This window comes from Phasianus colchicus, chromosome 6 (assembly GCF_987193195.1).
Source record: "Phasianus colchicus chromosome 6, bPhaCol1.hap1.1, whole genome shotgun sequence".
In the NCBI taxonomy this organism is placed as follows: Eukaryota; Metazoa; Chordata; class Aves; order Galliformes; family Phasianidae; genus Phasianus; species Phasianus colchicus.
Window position 1 is genome coordinate 45515324 of NC_143441.1, and position 20964 is coordinate 45536287.

The 20964-nt window shown below is 37.2% G+C and overlaps 1 protein-coding gene across 4 annotated transcripts in view; it reads right to left on the reverse strand.

The window, feature by feature from the left end:
* Positions 1-20964, reverse strand: part of RBM33 (RNA binding motif protein 33) — a 95436-nt gene that overhangs the window by 67354 nt on the left and 7118 nt on the right. For all 4 annotated transcript variants that reach the window (XM_031615949.2, XM_031615950.2, XM_031615948.2 and 1 more), the window contains exons 2-7: positions 19888-19966; positions 13684-13732; positions 11749-11825; positions 8881-9181; positions 7640-7750; positions 1382-1553 (exon numbers count right to left, since the gene is read on the reverse strand). In XM_031615949.2, the coding sequence (XP_031471809.1) occupies positions 1382-1553; positions 7640-7750; positions 8881-9181; positions 11749-11825; positions 13684-13732; positions 19888-19966 (789 nt within the window). The remainder of the gene's footprint in view (positions 1-1381; positions 1554-7639; positions 7751-8880; positions 9182-11748; positions 11826-13683; positions 13733-19887; positions 19967-20964) is intronic.

Below are 20964 nucleotides of genomic sequence, written 5' to 3' on the forward strand. Positions count from 1 at the left end.
AAAGAGTGGCTTTATAATCTCACATGCAAGGAAAAAGCGTTTCTTGAGGACAACTTTATACTATGTGATCAGTTATTTGGTCTTTTATCAACAAATTAAGACACAAAACTAGCACGAATAGAAGCCATTTCACAACAGCAAGATTGCATTTTGCCCAAAAACCAAGTTAAACAAGCTGTTTATAAATTCACCTGCATCTGCACCACCTTCTCCTTTTAAGTCAGAGCTACATCCTAAATTACCCACAGAAGCGAGTCTAATTCCATGCACTATTCTAATATTCAAGCTCTAGTATAGTTGTCTTCTTACTGGATAGTCTCTTTTTTATACTTACAGAGTAGAACCATAGATATGAAAGTGCATGCAACTGCAAGCTACTTCACAATTAAGTACTGAGATTCAGCCATTCCAATGTACTCTTAAAAATAAGAGAACCTGCTCTGTAAAGCCACCAGCACCTTTTTTTTTTACAAATAAGATATACTGTCTTATGGTTGAAAATACATTTGGAATGCAGCACAGACAAAATGCCCCTTTTCCACATAGATTATTTTTGTGTGAACTCCTGCAGAGGGTTCTTTCAGTCCTGTTTCCATCATGACCACTACTTGATTATGAAAACAGTGCGAAATGATGGCCTTTAATATACACCTTGCCCAAAATCATAAGAAATTATGCTACAACCAATGGATGAGAAAGATATTAATTAAAAAAATCATATACAGATGTCTCCCTCACAGCACACTGAGTTTCAGAAAGCCTCAAAAAACACAAGCCAATTTTGTTCTATTTACAGACTGAAACAGGGCAGCTGTATGAAAGCTGCTTATCTACTGCTTCTTCTGAACAGTGATAAATTCATAAACCTGAAAAGAGAAGATGGGGGTTCCATATTTTTCTAGCACCCAAAATAGGTTTGGGGATCAGCAAGTGGGAACACAATAGGTTCACAACATATTCTTGAGAGGGAAAAAAGTAACGTAACAGCTATTTGACAGCAGAACACAGGCAACAAAGTCTGTGTTATAAAGTGAAACTCTTCCTCAAGGAATTCCTTAAAATGTATTCCGTGACAATAAGGAGTAAAACAAAGATCAGGCAGCCACCACTTGAGAACAGAAAGGCTTTTGAAGACACCACAAAAACATCAAAGAAAAGACACCGTGCTCGCGTTCAAAATGCTGTAAGCTTAAACATTACCACCAAGGAGACGGACACAGCACACACTGAAAATGACTTTGGACAAACTAAGAGGCCAGTCTAAGTTAGAAGAAGGCCATTCTATCTTTCACCATCAAAGTAGTTGTCAAAAGTTCTATAAAGCCTCTTAAGTTTCTTTTATTATAGCTCTTCAAAATGGTCCACTGCCACAGAATCTCACCCAAAGTTTCTGGAATGTTTCTCCTTTCTCTTGTGACATCTGAGAGTCTAATTATTGTTCCTTCTTTCCGTTCAGTTTTGAAACGCAATCTTCCAGACTCTTCGTCATCATCTTCCTCTTCATCAGATTCCTCTTTTGTTTCTTCTTGAAGTTCCAGAGATTCAATAGCTGCCTGAATCACAAAATACAGATAATGCAAACTGAAAATCTACTTTCTTGATATCAGTGAGATTCAGAAGAAAAGGCTTCCTTAAAAAATTTGTTGCCACTACATAACAAAAAACTCAATGAATGTTAAGAACTTAGCAACTAAAAAACTCAGAAACACAACATATAATCAATTAAATAGTAATATCTACCAATAAAACATACTACGATGCAATGCCACAAGAGATATGGAATCTCCAATAAAAACCATCATCAGATTGCTAACTGCTTTTGAACAAACATATTCTATCTCTGAATTGACTAAGAGACAATCCTGGGATACAACCAGATTCAAGTAACCCAAACACTCATCTTTTATTTTAAATTTCTTAACAATTACAAGTACTGCATTGTAGAAAAAAATACAGATAACCTCACGTTTCTCAGCTTCACTCCCCTAGGTATGTATAATTGTATTTGTCTTTATTTTTTTCTACCCTTTGAATATTTCTGATATTTAATTCATTGGGGAAGAGAATGGATTAAATGATTGCATAACATTTGAATATACCAAATTTGTATATTGGAATGCTGCTCCCCAGTCCTCATTTACTTGCCAATTCTCTCTGTAACAGAGAACATTTATTTAGATGAAAATGTCCCAATTGAAAATGGATTTCTCACTTTCAAATTAAAATATGTAAATAAACGTCATTTCCTGCACTGGCAAGATAAAATTAATGCTTAGAATGTTACACAAGTTATATTTAATTTCTGGAATTGAAAATTAAAAATCTTCTAATGTAATATGATTTTCCATAAATTATTTGGTTACTATAGTTGGCTATTTTTCGTAGAAGCCTACTTGCTCATTTCTTAGAGTCTGCACATGCAATTTAATTCTTTGTGAAGTCACTAAATACATCACAACTTTTATGTTGCTTAGACAGTTCAAAAGTGAGTGAAATATAACATGCAAGAAATGGTTTAATCTTCTAATTAACCAGATTGGTGCAGTAATTTATATGAAAAAGGCAAAAGGTGTCAGTCAGGCAGACAGATACTAAGTCAAACATCAAAAAAGGAATTAATAGCAGAATAGTGCAAGAGATTGCCAATTTCATCACGCAGGAGCCCACTTTGTTATTAAAAAAAAAAAATCACAAGAAAAGATAGGACCTGGCAAGACATCTTCAACTTGTAAAAGACTGCACAATGTAAGAACTTAAGCTCAAAGCTTCACCAGCTTTGGTCTCGTATGTTTAGTTACTGGGCTTTATTGAGTTACTGATCCCATCACATTTCAGATTGTTGTTTATCCAATCTAAGCACATATTCAAGCATTGTACTTCCTGACTTTGTAGAAATTCTTCAAGGTAAAGCTAACCAAACAGTCTAAGTTTACAAAAAGCTCTAAGCCATATATTTTTAGAGATATTTATTTTACACACAGACTTATCATATCAAATAATAAAACTATAAACAACAGACAGGATGGCAGGCAAAGGAAGTCCTTCAAGACTGAAAGAAATGCAAGCCTCAAAAATCCAAATTGAGAGCAACTGGTCTGATTAACATACCCACATAAAATCAGAGCATCTCAGAGGAAAGGCAGCTGAAACCATTGGAACAAAAGAGGCACATTAACAAAGAAAAACCTTTAACACAGTTTAATAAAAACAAGGAACAGAAACAAGAAAGCTAGAAATTTTCTGATTTAGCAGAGGGTTGTTAGGGTTTGGCTAGGTCGTGGCTGGACTGGATGATCTTAAAAGGTCTTTTCCAACCTTGGTGATTCTGTGATGCTTCCAAAAGAGGGACTTCCAAGAAGAAAAGGCATAGCACAATACCTCCATCAAATCTACACTTTAAAATATCTTAAAAGCCATAATTTTACTGTTCCAATGCTCGTTTTCCTTCAGGATCAGGAAGTCATGGGATGGTTCCTTTGTGGGACAAGCTCTCATTGTGCTGAGCCTCTTGCTCTACTACAAAACATGAAAACCCAAGCACATCTATTCTTGCTGCCCATGTCTCTTAAAAGCTGTGTTGGGATTCCACTTTTTCTTTTCATTTTAGTCAGGTTTCAGTCATGTAATTTCATGTATGAGCACAAAGCTTGTCCAGAGCTCTGAGCATAGTTTGGACTAAAGAATCAGGCCCAGAATGGTTAACATGGCCATTTCTCCAATTTTTCTAGAGCAGCATTACTCTATTATTCTCATTCACTTGATATCAATCCTGTTCTCTTTTGGGTCTAACTCACATTTTTCATCAGTATAATGTTCATACAACCTATTAACAAATAACAGCCACATAAGTGCTACCTACCAAAGAAAAAATAATAATAATAAAAAGAGCTAATAAAAAAGCAGGCACTGAGGAAAGGCAAGGCTTGAGAATGCTGACCAATGTCCAAGTCTGATTATACCTATTATTGAGGGATTATTTAGCTGTGATGAAGACGTGAACGTGTCAGACAGTCAACCATATGTTCTCTATATATAGTACCAGGAAAGGTTATCTGAGCTGTGTAGGAAAACACACCCTAGCCCTACAATTTGTTTAAGAGCTGTAGCACACAAGATACCCTTTTCTATTATCTGCTAGATAGGATGAATTATTTTCCCAGTATTATAGTATATAAAAGGATGCTACTTTTCAGGAAAGAAATCAAGTGCAGGCAAAGAATTAATAGGTAACAGTACTTAAAGGATTCTATTTAATACTAGCTCATGGTGAATCTCTCTGCACACACAAACAGCCCTGGAACAGCCACTTAACATCACCTGACTGACTGGCCAGCCAAGGCTTCTTAGCAACTCTCCTCAAAAGGAGCTTAACATTGCCCATTATGACACTTTGTGCAAAGTTCCTAAAGAGCTTTGCTGATTTTTCATTATTAGGAAAAGTAATAATGACCTTCCACCTACCATCCTCATTAGATAACTATGCCTTAAATCCCAGTCACTGCCTAGAACTTCCCATGCTGGGTTATGACTTGCTACAGGGCAATGAGTGTTCCTGCACCAACAGCTTGCCAGGCAGCTGCAAAACTGATAAGAGGCATAGAAAGCCCAAGGAAAGCAGCACAAAACACTAGTCAGCATGCTCAGTACTGATCTTAGTTCAGGATCCTAAAGATGGGACCTGCAATTGTTCTGGAGACCTTTCTGCCAAGAGGTACAAACCAGGTAAGCACTGTAAAGGTTAAGTCATATTTCTTCCACAGGAAAGATTAGAAATGAAAAGAATCTTTTATGAATTTGCTGGCCTCTGGTAGCCCCTGCTTATCTGCTAACACTAAGCAGCAATTGCTCAATCCTAAGGGATCAAGAAATAACAGAGCAGTTAAGAGGGCATTACACTGATTCCAAGGACACCTACAGATGGAAAATGGGACTATAAAATTTCTAAGTATTTTTTGAAAAATATTTACAATTTGACTGTTCTGATTCGCAGTTTTTCATCATTTTCTTCCAGACTGATAAGTATCTCGAAACTTAAGAAAAAGTTTAACACTAGAGTTCTAGCTAAGCATAGAATGAACACTCTCCCAACAAACACAAATGTTGGCGTTTTGTCCCCTTTTAAGTCTCTGTTTTATAGAAAGAAAACAAATACGCAGCATTTCTTTTTGAAATATTTTCCATCTAAGTCTGAATTTTTTATAAGCATAACTCAAGACATGGTTTAAAAGTATGTAATGAGAAACCTCCATCACTGACTTCACAGTAGATTGGTTCCAACATTAAAGTGACAATGGTATTATGAATTCTAATTCATTTTTTATATTTTGTAGAAATAATTAGGGATATCATTCTTCTGAAAATATTTGGAACACAGTAACTCATGTAACTGACAGTTTTACTACCTCTATTTGCTGCTGAAACATCTAGGCAGCAAGTCTTTCTTTCTATCTAGCGAAGGCAAAAACATTTTCTGAAGCACTGCTACAGTTTCCAAGGAAGCTCCACAGAGTGCTGCTGTATTTCAAAATCCGAGTTCTAGGCACCAATTCAAATTAAATATCAAGTGAGAAAGTATGCCTCAAAGCAGTTCTAGCCTGGCACTCCTTCCCACTCGAGTGCCACTCCAACAGGTCTCTCACTTCTCTGTTTCATCAGTCACCCCCATCAAGTTTCAATCCTTCAGCCAGTTGGATTTTCTCTTGACTTACAAATTCTTCATGCAATACAGTGAGGTGTTCTATTTGTTTGGGAGCTTTTTTTGGTCGAGGTTTTGTTCTTTTCTTTTTTAAATGTGGAAATTGTTTAAGATATAGCACTGCAAAACACTTCTATCAAGCTCTCTTCATTAATGAGATGCCAATTTTCAAAAATAACACTATTTACTAGCACTTTATTTAATACAGCTCCAGTCTTGCTCTCTATCTTCTACAGGAGAGATGCCAACAATTACTCGTTTGCAAGCTGTGAATGTTATCAGATTTAGTGAGGACTGTACATTACATAACATTCAAATAATAAAACTATTTGTAGTTGAAGACATGCATCTATATCATATGCAGAAGTGCATGCTCTGGCTCTCTCTCCTTGTGGTATACTCTTTGGGAGAATCCAATTGGCAGCCTACATGCAAAAGTAAATAAAACATCTGGAATGGAAAAGAAATAAAAAGATAGTACTGTCTTGGAAATAAAAAAAGCTGCAGCAATCTGCAAGGCATGAAAATCAAGTCAGAATATAGATCAAGTGCATAAAGATGCAGACTGAACATTTGCATTCCATGTTGAACAACTTCTATTAAAAAGTCAAATAAAAATGCATTCATGTTGCCTTTTGAATGAAAACAACTGAATTCTGAATTAGAAAAATTTCAACTAATCAAGAGTTCTGTAATAAATATTCTCTATATTCTAAATACAAAACTGTGCTTTCTTTAAGCAATAAGTTTGACAGAGAAATCAGTACTTGGTTTTATATAACATGCAGTGCTCTCACCATCTCATAGAGCCCTTGGCTGCAGATAGCACAAGTGCAGACTGCTTTTAGAACACAAGAGAACTGTTTATTCAGTGAATGGACAAAAAGTAGTTCTTCAAGTGTTGTACAGTTGTTTTTTTATAAGGATAAGTTTAATACATAGAAAATAAATGATATTTAAGTTATATTTGATTGAGGATATCACACTTGCACAGAAGAGTAAACACCACAGGCTGTCTTTCAATATCACTGTTCCCATACCAAAGAATGCTATTTTAAGTTTCATGCAACCAGAGAGTATTACAGCACACCCATTTGCTAGAACCTCAGAGAAGAATGCTCCTGTGTCTTTGAGGAATTAATTTTCTGATGAGTTCAGTCTCCACAGAGGGCACACATTCTGACTACGCTTCTCAGCAGGTATCACACTCAATCCTATTTAATTAAGAACTGGATAAAAGTAATATGAAACTAGATTCCTGGTGGGGAAAGGAAAAAAAAATCCCTCTGCAGCAAGCATTTGGTGTGGAAGGCAAATTAGTAACAAGTATGATATCATTGTTTCAGGCTGTAACATATACCTGAACAGTTTTTGGCACATGCTTCCTCCTTGCAAATGAAGGAACTTATCCGTCCTTCCTAACTAAAGAACTAAAGTAAACTTCACAGAAATTTCTGTCCCAATACAACTTCTTTCAAAACAAAAATTTCATCTTTGCCTTTCTAATATAGAGAATATTCATTTATGTTCTCACTCATCCTCAAAATGTGATACCAGGGAGCTCCACCATCACTCTCAACAGCAGGAAATCATCTATCTGAAAAGTGATTCACCACTGTTACCACAGATTTTAAACAGCCTAACCACAATGCACTATTATTGTTTTCCTACTCAAAAGGATTTCTAAAATTTCTAATGCTGAACCTAAAATTAAATACAAACACTTTGAGCTCCCCTATAATTATCAGCCCAAGGGGCAGAGAGCACTCCGTATATCCGACAGTGCTATTGCATTAGATGCTATCACAGTTCATCTTCATATAAAAAGAATAATGCCACCAATAATTCAACATTGGCAAAGTTGCATTAGTTCTTACCCAGCAATACTGTTAATTCTAATTTTGAAACAACTCAATTCAGTTTTCCATTAAATTCACAACATACCTCTTCAGATTCATTTGTCATCGCCTGGGATTCTTCCAGCTCCTCATCAGCTGTATACTCTTCTTGTTCTTCCATTGCTTGCTGATTGTATGACTGCATGTAATCTTCATCCTAAAACAACAGTGCAAGAAACTGTGAAGACAAAGGCCAACTTTACAGAAACACAAATCCATCAAGAAACAGGCTCTGGATGCATTGTTATCATTTTCAGAACTGGATGATTTTATCTACCAGAATTCTCAACTATAAGTGATAGATCATAGGAGGTATAATTATCAGGCTTTTAACTAGACCATAATTTCAATATTATAAAAAAAATACATATAACTAAAATGTTTTCATTGTTTCCAATAATGTCATCTCATAAAGCTGTCATCTGCTTCTGTACTTCTACATCTTTTGATTATAAATCCATGAAGCAAGAACTGCAGTGATTTCTTTCCAGAAGAAATATGCACCTATAGCACACACACACATTAACACCAGATTTTAGTGTAACAAAAACATTCTTAGAAAACAGAGATCATTTACAAATGAATGAGTTACATTCTGTACAATTCTCAGTAACTTTGTATACCTCCGATCAATGAAGGAGAACAAAAATGTCCTCTCAGGAAGTCTGATGACGTTTTAAGACAGCTGACTGATCACATACAGTGTTAATTAAGATTATATCATTTATCTAGCAATTAAAGACAGCACTTGTTCTCTAATACACTGTTTAAAACATAACGAATTATGCAGGTGACATTTTCTGAACTAACCTCCAATCTCTTTATTCAGGTTTAGACAGTTCTCAGTTACAAAAAGGATGAACAAGCAGGACATCAATCACTTTGGGATATTAGCACCTTAAAGATGTCTTTAGCAGGTCAATAATCTTTTCACCTTCGAAAGACTTTATCAGATCTTGCCTAAAGCTTGGATAAAAGCTTTTGCATTAAGTACTTCTAACAATTGGCAGTGTATCTCCACCACACAAAGCAGTTTTCTTCTTTAAGGATACAATCCTCAAGGTCATGATTCTCAACTGCCTTCCAGCATGACAAAGGAGCATTACCTACCGCCAAACAAGCTGTCAACACAAACTTTGTCACAGCCTAGATAAAGAAACTGGCAGACAGTGATAATAGGTCTAATTTCCCCTCCTCCCTAGGGAGGTAAACAGATTTCAAACCAGTCTGAAACCCTATGCACGTGAAGCAATGTTATCTTTGAAGATACAATAGAAAGAAACTCACTGGAAATTCATCTAGGGGCTCATTGATTTCAAGGTCTAGCACTTCATCATCTTCTCCAGGCTCTTCCCCATATTCTATTTGGTCTTCTGTCAGTTCAGGATCGTTGCCTTCGTAATGTCCTTCCTCCGAATACTCTGAAGCATACACTTCAGGTGCTTCAGATTTGTCATAACCAATTTCATCTTCTCCTTGGTTGTACCCAGACTCATGTTCGACTGATGGATCACTGATGTTCTCAGAGAGTTCGTATGATGCAAACATGCCAGACGTAGCATTGAGGCTAACCGTGACACCTTGAGAACTGCAGTACAGGGGAAAAAGATTAAAAGGCTGAAGTATAAAACCCTCAAAGTGTACACACAAAGACTGAGCAAAATAAAGCCAACAAATACATATTTTGTAAGTCTATGAATAAAATTGTACCTCACACACTATTTGACTCTATGCCATGCTCTCGCAATGCATACTGTACTGCAGCTTATCACTAGCTGCAGGCTATTTGACCAGGGGAATCAAACCAGCCAGACGGTTTAACAGGTCAAACTGGCAAAAGTCCTGCTCAGTAACCAAAGCAGGCTGGATTTAATTTTAATTCCAAGACTAACAAAAAATTCACAAAGTTACCACGATTGCATCTGTTTTCCCAATCTCTCAAACCTGTAAATTATTTTTCAATTGTATGCATTAATATTGTTCATTCTTAATTGCACTGAATTTGGTTTTTTGACAGATTTACTATTCTAATATAATATATATTGTCAAAATTATAAATATATACGCATGTCTTCTAAATGCCTAAGACTTATTCCAAATTAGTAACAGCACTGGTATAGACAAGGAATAGAAGCAAAGTAAAACATTAAGAAGATTATCTGGAAGAAAAGCAAAACTCAGAATTTACTGTTTGACACTAGCTAGTGTCATCAACACAGAAAAGAATGACTCATTAACAACAGACTAATTATAAAAGCAGGGACAAAAAGCTCTTTGATTTGAGAGGTTCTGGGTACAAGGAAAACAAAGATTGCTTTTTGTTGTTGCTTTTTAAATTACATTCCTATTATCAACCATTTTCATAAGTTTGAAGGCACAAAAATCAAGGCAGCTTTGAGCAATTTGCATCTATCAGATGGAGGAGATTTAACACAATAACCAAGACATTATGCAGGATTATCATTATCCTCTCAACTATAGAGGCATAGATGAGTTTCAGTGGAAACAAAGGGAGAGGAGTGGACCAAAGCTTTCATATCCTGGCAATAAAGCTGCTAAAAATGCAAGAATTTTCTACAGAAACCTGCTTCCACAACCACACTTCAGATACTTTCTCAGCACTATTACAGTCACATAGCTATCCCTGCTGCCCACAGCTCACGAAGAGGAAATACAGAGCAGAAACAGCAAGGATTTCCCATGCTGAAGGGAACAGACCACTCCTGCGAGTGGGGAAGAGCAGCCAGTATAGAGATGAATGGTCAGAGATATTTTACCTCCCCATCATCAAGCCAACAAAGGGAGGCATCCCCATGTCCTAATTCAGGCCAAAGACAGGAAGGAGGTCTCAGAGCAACACGAATATAACCATTCAGAACATGCACCTGCACAGCATGACACATCAAGAATAGCACCCAAAGGACAGAGGTCATTAAAAACAGCAGTCATACTGCATTACTTCCACATTATAAGCATCTTCCAATACTTTTCAATCCAGTTCAGAACTATTGAGACAAAAAAGGCTTGCTTACAAGATGTCCTTGTAAACAGGTTGTGCAAAGTTTTGCAAATTACTCTCGGCTTGATAGCTGTACTTATTTTGTAAACTCTCCCAAACAAGGTTTATCAGGAAGAAGAACCAGAGGAAACCAGGAAAAGCAACAGCAATCGACTGACAGCTTGAACTCAGGAACTTTGGACTTACTGTACAAGCTTAATAGGCTAAGTAATATTAACTACTCCACCCTGGGCCGCATAAAGTTAGAGTTAATTGCACATGCAATGTAATGATACACAGCAGGATCACACACAAGGAGAGAAAGGAGGAAAGAGATAAGGATAAAAAGGAGGCAGCACCTCCAAAACTTTGAGACACTCTGTGGCAGGGCTGCCCCCCCATTCTCTCCCTTTACTCAAATAAAGAAAGCTAAAGACACTCCTCTGCCTCTTTTTGGGATAAAGATAATTGATCAAGCCTGTTTGAACCAAAATTTTCATAGCACTATTAAGATTGCCGTTTGGATTTGTAATGCACATAATTTAAATGCCAGATCTGTATCAACACACAGCATTCACATGGCAGGCTCCTCAAGCTCCCAACCAACTACATTCCTTGCTTTAACGCTAAAAACCTCATACAAATTTCCTGCTGTGTACTCTACACATATATTTAAGCCATGGTTCAAACTTTATAAACTACGGAGCTCCCCTCCTCAAGATACTCAGGGATAAGATACATTTTTTAAAAGCAGGATGGCAGTGAAAGGACTTGTCAGGAGAAGAAAGTCTACTGCAACAGAAAGAAGGCATAGAACACAAGTTCTGCAAGACTTACAGATAGCCCTAAACAGCACAGAAGGTGTCATTTCTTCAAGATATTGTTATTTTTTTTAGTATAGATTTTGATTAAGTTAATTTTATTTAAACAAACTAAACATTTTACTCATTTGCTAACAATGCTACTAAACACACTATACAATAAACCATTAAGTGGCTAACTAAGAAGCAAAAGTATGTTTCAAATATATAACAATTTTAGCTTAGCTTTAGTTTCATTATTAGCTATCATCAGTGGTAGCCATTAACACTTTGCATATGTTGGTTGTGCACATAACTTAACAGTTATCCAGAACACAGGCTTTAGAAAAGAGATACCGAAATTCTTGTTCCTCTTCATTGTCACTCTGCAGGAGGTCATCATTCAGCTCTTCATCTGACAAGTCTGATTGATTCTAGATTTCAGAAAAAGTCGATCATTAACAGGAAAAATATACAAAGTCTAACTACAGAAACTACTCAAACTTCCGAACATTGGCAGTATTTTTTAACAAGGAACATATTCCAGACTGAAACCATATCTCCAATAAAATTACCAAATTCAAGAAAAAACAATACTGCAAAAGACAACAAATCCGTAAATAAATGTTTGACAGCCTTACTCAGATTTGCCCAGCTATCTAGACTTTCACTGAGGTATTCCCAAGCATAGCTAAATATGACAACTCATTTCAAAGACCAGAATAAGAGAAATGTTAACATTAGTGCTCTCATTTACTGCCTTGTAACCCTGATGTATCAGGCAACTCAAGAAAAAAACACCAAGTTGCACCTCTTTCTAAAGGGCAGAAATACTTAGGAAGCTGGAGAAAATGATGTAATGATACAAAGAACATTGTCACAACATAATTTGCTTTCAAGTGAAGTAAAAATATAGAAAATATTGTGACTTTTCTAGACTCCTTATTTGCCAATCGTAATTTCACTTTCTTCATACACATTTTTTAATTATTTTGTTCTAAATAATTACACATAGGAGGAACGAACCACAGCTTTGCTTAGACAAACTATTCCCATCCCCTTGAAGTAATGGGGGCAGAAAGGTTACACAAGGATAGAACTGAAAGTACTGAGATAGGATTAAGTAGAAGCAAGTTTAGATTAAATAGCTCAGGGAAAACTTCCCAAGAAACCTAGCACTACTCCACCACACAAGTCCATACCCACACATACTGCTACAACTAAGAAAGGCACAAATCTCATCAAACACTGGAGAAACACAATACTGGTAATATTCTCACAGATTAATTTCAGTAACTAAGCAGCTTTATCAACTCACATTTTAACTACTATATATATACATAGAATTAACATTAACTGCTTACATTTTGGATAGCCAGTCTATCAGACAACAGGATTTCCTACCTTAACAGAAATTACTGACAGAGCAATTTCACAAAGCTAGCTTCTAATATTTAGAGTGTGGAAACCACATCAATTAAAACTCAACTTCTACCAGATCTGGGTGACTCAAGCCTAGTCATCTTCAAACATAACTTTAAAAACTACCTCCATCAATTAACTCATTTAGCAGATAAAGAGAAGCAGGAGGCAACTAGCCAGTTTTGATTTCCCAAACATTAAGTCCCATCTCCTCCTTCAGGTATCAGTTCTTTTATACAGTTCAATTTGGTAAATTTATTTATGCTCTCCAGCATTAGCTACTCCCACATTCTTCCTTCCCTGCAGAAGGGGAAATCCTCTGCCTACCTGCTACACAAAATAGTAGCACTACCTACAGATACTATTGACTTTTTACGTTCTTTTGTTGTTTTATTTTCTCACTGTCCATGATGAATCAGAGCACCTCACACAGACCCCTCAGTAAAACACTGCTGGGAATGAGAAGCACGACATTATTGTTATACTTTAAATAGCCAGGAAACTGACAGTTTAAATGAATTCTCAGGAATGCTTCAGGAAGCTTTTTTTTTTTTAATTAGTCAATTTGAACTTCAGATAAATCAATTTAGAGAATCAACTCTTTTTTGAGCTGTATGTTTCAAGAACAAATACTACTTCAGGAAAAAAACCTAAAAAATTTATTAATAACCATCATACTTGGAGGCACTTCACTAAAAGACCAGGCACAGATTGCTCTGCTAAAACAGGAGATCTCAGATACTCGAACAACACAGCTGTCTTTAGGGATGTATGATACATAAAAAGCCACATCAAATAACTACAGTGAATGAGATGAATGAAGTTCACATTTCAATATGCATAACAACTCGCTTAATGTATATCTCTTACCTTTTTGCCGGCAAGCAAATCCTCTCCAAGCAAATCATCTTCAAGTTCACTGGAAAATATTAAGAAATTTTTCAAAGTTGAATCTCAGAAAACAGAAAGACACATTATACAGGATATGTGGCTTAGGAAAGTAACTTGAGCACTGTTATTCACACAGAGCTTTCCTTTTATCAAAGCACTTAGCAAGTTGAAAGAGCACTTAGCAAGTTGAAAGAAAAGATTTTAAAAGTAACAACAAACCAAATGCATTAAAGTAACATTGCTGTTGTGCAAACACTTTATTTCTCTATTTACTCCCTTCCAAATCCATCCTATCATGACAAAGTACAAAGACCTAGGCAAAGCATATTACTTTATGATGTGATTAGCCAGATCCCTGCTCCAGATTCTTATTTTTAAGTCCACTTGGGCATACTGTCCAAATTGTTCCTTTCCACTTCCCCACAGAAGCAGCAGGTGAGACAATGCCATGCTGCAGGCCTCCAGGCTACACCATCCAAGCTGCATTTGAAGAAGGAAGCACTTGGAAACCAGCTAACCTGGGAGGTATTAAGTCCTATAGATTTTGTGAAAGCCCCAAGCTTCAGGAGGAGGAAATAAAGACAGGTCAAACAGATATTTGTGGGACTACAGAAATCAGGTCTGTGGCTCACCACCACTTTGAGAATGACTAAGAATTCAGGAAACAAAAATACAAGGTTTTGGCTTGCAAAACTTCTTCCATCATATAAAATCTCTGCCATAAAGAGGATGCAACAATAAGGGATTACACTCCTATGATTTAGAACAAGAACTTAATCTTGTTCTATCCTCAGTGAAAAGGTTGTCTAGCACCAGGAATTAGGAGATCCACCCTTCAATAGAAAATACTTCTTACTGCCAAATGCCAATATTAGAACAAACACGTGCTAATACTAAAATGAGATGACAGTGATTTGATGTATAAACTCTAACTCAAGAATGAGAATCTGTTTTAACCTACACACCTTGGCAGACCTTAAAAAGAAAAACAGCCCACAGTCAAGCAAATTACATAAAAATTAAATACCCCAAAGTGAGAACAGTCCTTATGAGCAGAATTAAAAGCAAAGACAGTTTTCAACGTATTCCTGCCCACAGGAAAGAACGTATTTGCCACTCTTTCAAAGAAGCTAGAAAGCAAATTCATACTGGAGTAAATGTGTAAGAGTTCTTTAGAGTTCCGGAAGAATACTTAAAGTTGAAGGAAATCCCAAGGCATAAAGCACTGCTAGAAGTTGACAGTTATATCTCGTTAAGACCTAGCTAATGTACAAATAGTGCCTGAAAACAGAGAAAACAATCTTCTGAGAAAAGTGATTATATTCCATATCAGCACTAAATAGGATGTTATCATCTGCACACAGTATTTGTCCGTAGTTACCAATCTCAAACAGTTCCAGGAATGACTGAACATTAATAGCAACTGTTCTGTGATCACTGCAGTATTAAGCACAAATTGGGACATAAGACATACCACGCATCCCAATGAGTAGAAGAGCTAGAATTTAAGCCCTTTATTTCAGAGACAGAAAACTTTACGTAACAAAATTGGTTCCAGAAGAATTTAAAGCCAAACTCAAGGTAGGGAAACAACCCTAATCTCTTCAGCACAGAATCAGCTGCCAGTAACCTGACAAATGCACCAAGATTTGAAAACACTTTCCAGCAGTATAGTCCACCACTGACAGCTTTTAATAAATAGCACAGAACAAACTGCAAGAGACAGCAAGCATGTGTTGCACAAACATTCAAAGACAAAAGCAAGTCAAGCTAGTAAGAAGTTCAGATCAGAACTGTAATACAATGAAAGATTGAATTTATTATCTAAATATATTTAGGGCTATTCCGCATATCACTAAAAATCCTTTGATGTGATTTCTTTCCTTTTTTTAAGAAAGATTTGATCAATAGAAGTAATTGCAAACATACTCTAAATATAACATGACACTCAAAAAAATTGCACTAGCACATAAATGAAGCTCATAACTAGAAAGTTGTCATGGTGTTTTTCCATGTTTACATTGCTTTTTTCTTCTAAATCAGCGAAGTTGGTAACTATGTGAATAAACAAAGAAATAGTGGAAAGCCTACACAATAAAGCAGACATAGTTCAAGCTTTTTTTTTGAATAGCTAAATCTGAAGTTATAGAGCACAAAGAAGAGGAACCAAATTACCAGATCTCATTTCTTAAAGCAACTAACAAAACCACTACTACAAGATTTTAGGTCAGCAGGGAAAAATAGAGAAAACCAAATGGCTGCAAGCTGATACCAAAGCCATACAAAACAAATTAAGCTGGAATAAAAGTACACATCCGTGACAGTTCCAAAGGAAACTGATCCTCACTGTCACCAAGATTCAAGTCTTCCTAACGCTGCAGTTCTAAGAAAGTAGGGCTACAGTAATCAAATAGTTTGCTGCTCTCAGAAGAGACAGACTCATTACTTGTCCTTCTTTGACTTCAATATTAATTGTTACCCCCACTGAATAAATTCAGCTCACCAAATCAGCAAGAGAAAATACCTTCAAAAAACAAACACAACAAAATGGAAGATATTTTTTGCCAGTACAGAGAAACTGTCCCAGAGGAGGGTCAGAACATTAAATTTCCACAAAAATCTAGTATCAAATCACTTGTCATCTCACTGAACAGCACCAGAATGGTACATTTTTCCCAAATTCAATCTTTCAGCTACTTGTAGAGACAAACTTATAAGTTAACAGCCCGTGATAAACACATCAGATTATATGAGCCTTCCTGGCCTCTGATTTCACGAGCATGCCCCATTAAACATGAGCAGTAGCAAGGACAAATGTTTTGGGAAAGAATGTTTAAATAAAACCAAAAAAAAGTAATGGGAAAAATTCTCTAAGAACAATGTGACATTTGTACTCCAAAATAATAAAACCTTTCCGATTCTCAGTAATCACCCACTGTTTGAGAACAGAAAGAGCTGGGAATTCAAACTGGCTTACATGTCTGGGGGAAGGGGCTCTGTTAAGAAGCAATGCAGTGCAAGTGTGGATGGATGATGCATCAGCCCCTTGCCCTCCTCCCAGAAAAGTAAGGAAAAGTTGCAAAACAAAGCACGAAGAATCAAAAAAATCCCATGTTCATTTATTATTTTCAGTGTCCTATGTCCTATACAGAACAGGGCCAGTAGTTACAAAATTTCAAGCAACTACATTAGGCAATAACATACTCAGGAGCAATGTCCACAGAACTTAACACTTCCACAAGAAAGCATTGCAATCTATGAAGAAGTAGTACTAAAATATTAATAATTCTAACATTTGCAAATGAAATAATGCTCCATTAGATAAATTTGTAAGAAGTATTCCCTCAAATGATCAGCAAGATGACTGGGCGATCAGCCTGGTGGATGAGGGAAAGGCTGCTGACAGTCTATATATGTCAGCAAAGCTTTTGGCTTTTTGACTCCCATAGATTTCTCCTGGGGAAGGTAGCAGCCCATGGCTTAGACAGGTACACACTTTGCTGGGTAAGGAACCAGTTGGAGGGCTGGGCACAGAGAGCTGTGGTGAATGGAGTTAAATCCAGCTGGTTACTGGTCATGAGTGGTGATCCCTAGGGGTCAGTATTGGGGTCTGTCCTGTTTGGTATCTATACAGATGACCTGGACAAGGGGATTGAGGGCACCTTCAGCAAGTTGAAGATGACACCAAGTTGAGAGAAAGTGCTGACCTGCCTGGGGGTAGAAAGGCCCCTCAGAGGGAGACAGGCTGGATAGCTGGGCTGAGGCCAATGGAATGATCTTCAACATGACCAAGTGCTGGGTCCTTCACTTTGGCCACAACAACCTCATGCATCACTGCAGGCTTTGGTAGAAGGTGGGAAAGCTGCACAGAGGAAAAGGATCTGGAAGTATTAGTCAACATCCAACTGAACATGAGCCAGCAGTGTGCCCAGGTGGCCAAGAAGGCCAATGCCATCCTGGTTTGTATCAGAAATAATGCAGCCAGCAGGGGTAGAAGGTGATCGTCCCTCTGTACTCAGCTCTGACAAGGCCACATCTTGAGTACTGCATTCAGTTTTGGGCTCCTCACTACAAGAAAGACATCTAGGCCCTGGAGCATATCCAGGGAAGGGCAGCAAAGCTGTAAGGGGACTGGAGCATAAGTCTTATGAGGAACAGCTGAGGGAACTGGGATCCCTTACTCTGGAGAACAGACTGGAGAAGAGGAGGCTCAGGGGGAACCTTATTGCCCTCTACAACTACCTGAAAGGAGGTTGTGGTACGGTGAGGGTCTGCCTCTCCTCCTGTGTAACAGTGATAGAACAAGAGGAAACGGTCTCAAGTTGTGCCAGGGGAGGTTCAGGTTGGATATTAGGAAAAAATCCTCCTGCTAAAGAGTGGCCAAGCACTGGAACAGGTTGCCCAGAGAGATGTTTGAGTCACTGTCCCTGGAAGTTTTCAAGAGATGTGGTTCTATGGAACATGGTTTAGTGGGCAATGTTGGTGGTAAATGGATGGCTGGACTAGATGATCTTAGAGGTCATTTCCAACCATAGTGATTCTATGAATCACCAGTACTGAACCTGAAACCACTTCCCTTACAATTCTACTACAGAATAAATAAAATACAACTTCTAATAATAATCCAAGAAAAAAATGAAAGCATATTTAGAAGAGAAAACATTTTTCTATAACTCTGTGTTTCAAAGTTTCAGCTTAGTGAAAATATTCTATAACTTTTCTGAAGTCCTATGAAAATAGCTTTGCCACCAGGGGTTTAGCCTTAGCAACGCACTACTTCTTCCAGTGAAGTAACTGTTTGACTCTTCCAAATTTTTCACAGTAACAGTAGAACAGGACATGATTTCATAGAGAGCTGTTAAGAGTTAGGGGAGTATGAGTCCAATCACAACCTAACCAATGATCTTTAAGGTCTTTTCCAACCTGAGTGATTCTATGATTTAGCCATTCTAAGCCAAGGTAGGAGAGATACAAAACAAATGGGGCCAATCAGCATCTAGAAGTCTACCATGAAGTCAGCAGCAAAAGAAAAAAGAAAAAAAAAGAAAAGATTCTACTACCAACATTTACCCATGACATTGGCTTCAGTAATTCTGAGGTGTTCCATGCCAACTCAAACACGACATCACATTTCTGGGGCTGGGAGGCAGCACAGCACAGCGAGTTGCCTCCAACAAGTTATTTTAATTGCATTCTCAAAGCAGATCAGTTCCTTGATGCAGTTCACCATCCAACCCACAGCTGTGCTGGCATGACAGAGCAGCAATATTCTTCACAGCAGAACACTGTATACTCAAGATATTGTCTGAGTTCCTTATTCATTCTTACTTACCTCTTAGAGCAATGAGAACTGTTCACTCAGCCTAACAGGAAAGCATGGAAGAGGAAGCTAACTAATCCCTTTGGAATGACAATAAATGCAGAGTAGCTGGTTCACTTCCAAGGCTCAGTTCAGTGGAAAACTACTTACAGTAAAGTTTGTTTACTACAATCACAAGAGTGATTATTAGATAAGACCTGTTTCATCTTTTTCCCCTTTTTCACAGTGAAACCTGGTGACAACTGGCACAGTCTGAACAAGTCTCTCAGCTGCCAAACAGGAATAACAAAAAAATCAGCTTCACAGGAAGTGAAAAGTTCTCTCCCATAAAGAACAGACAAGTCAAATCAGCAGCTAGACATAGGTTTTTCACAACACACACACTTACTCTCCAAAAATAACCAAGTTCATGCAAATTTCTAAATCCTCATAGCTGTCATATATTTTTCAATAGAAGATCATATGTAAGCTCCATTACCAAAGGATTTTGAAGAATTTAAACATCTATTTTAAAAATTCCCAAATTCAAGCACTAGCAAAAAATCTGTTTAAGCCAATTATTAAGACCCTACTAAAGATGTAGAGGAAAACCACGACAGTAATTGTAAATTTAATTACATATCACAAACGCTTTATACTTATCTAATTTTAAATAGCATCTCTTCATAGTGCTCTCTGTATTCCTCAAGGCAAGTATACATTTGGCACAGTCTAACATCTGCTGACACATGCATAACAACCAACATCTTCATTAGTATCTAAATGTGCACTACTGCAAATGTTAGAATACAAAATGTGAGAATCAGAAAACACAGCAATGTCATTTAATATACAGAAGCTGAACATAAAAATATTCTACTCACCTGTCCCACTCATCATCTCCAGCTCTTCTTCTCCAAGATCTTTCCGCACCAGGCTTATCAAACTGATCAAAGTCATCATCTGTTTAAAAAAAAAAAAAAAAAAAAAGGTAACTACATGAAATAATTCTTATTGAAATTCAAGGTTGTTTCTAAAGCAACCACTTTGGAGACAGGAGCTTCCCAGGAATTGATGAAGCTCAAGCACACTGGAAATCAAGGGAATTATGTCCAACAGTTCTTTGCTTGCCTTGTGCACATCACACCCATCCATCCATACTGGGGTCCTGGAAAGCTACTCTGAAAATGGGAGCAAGCATCAGCACAAGGCAGGAAGACACCAGCAACCCCAAGAAGTGGACGGAAGTCATGCATAAAACACCTTCAATTGTCTCAGCCAGAGTTTAAAAGAAAACAAACTACACAAGAACTGGAAGTAGGTTACATTGTTACTAAGCATACACATATCCAGTCATTCTCCCAGCACAATCTGTACTTGGACAGAGATTTGAGCACAATGTCAATGGTAACTGGTTTTCTGCATTTCTGCCCTTAACAAGCCTCCAAAAACCCCCCCAAATCCATCTTTCCTCTTAAAACTCAATCCCAACATCCCTTAGTGAGCATTCACCACATGCAACGACACATCTATTCACTCCTTCACATAACCAAAATACAGGTATTAGTGACCAATACAAAAAGAAAAAAAAAACACATTAAAAATTGAAACTTCTTTTAAAAATTGTTGGTTTAGTGATGTTCCTAGAGCTGAATTTTCTATCGTATGTAACTATGGAAATGAGACTGCTCAGAATGAATTATAATGCAATAAGAGATGAGTGGTAACTCGCTGCTTTTGAAACAGTAGATAAAAATAACTCTGATATTCTGTGTTTTCACAACTGAAAAACTCCAAACTTCCATCTCTTTGCTCAGACATCCACGTACCACAATCTCCTTCAATTCCTATGCTACCCATAAGGAAAAGTCAGACAGATATTCAGACACACACTATCTTCCTTCTGAACACCAAATTATCCCATTTTGTGGTCACTAAAACAACTGCCACATTGTTTTCCC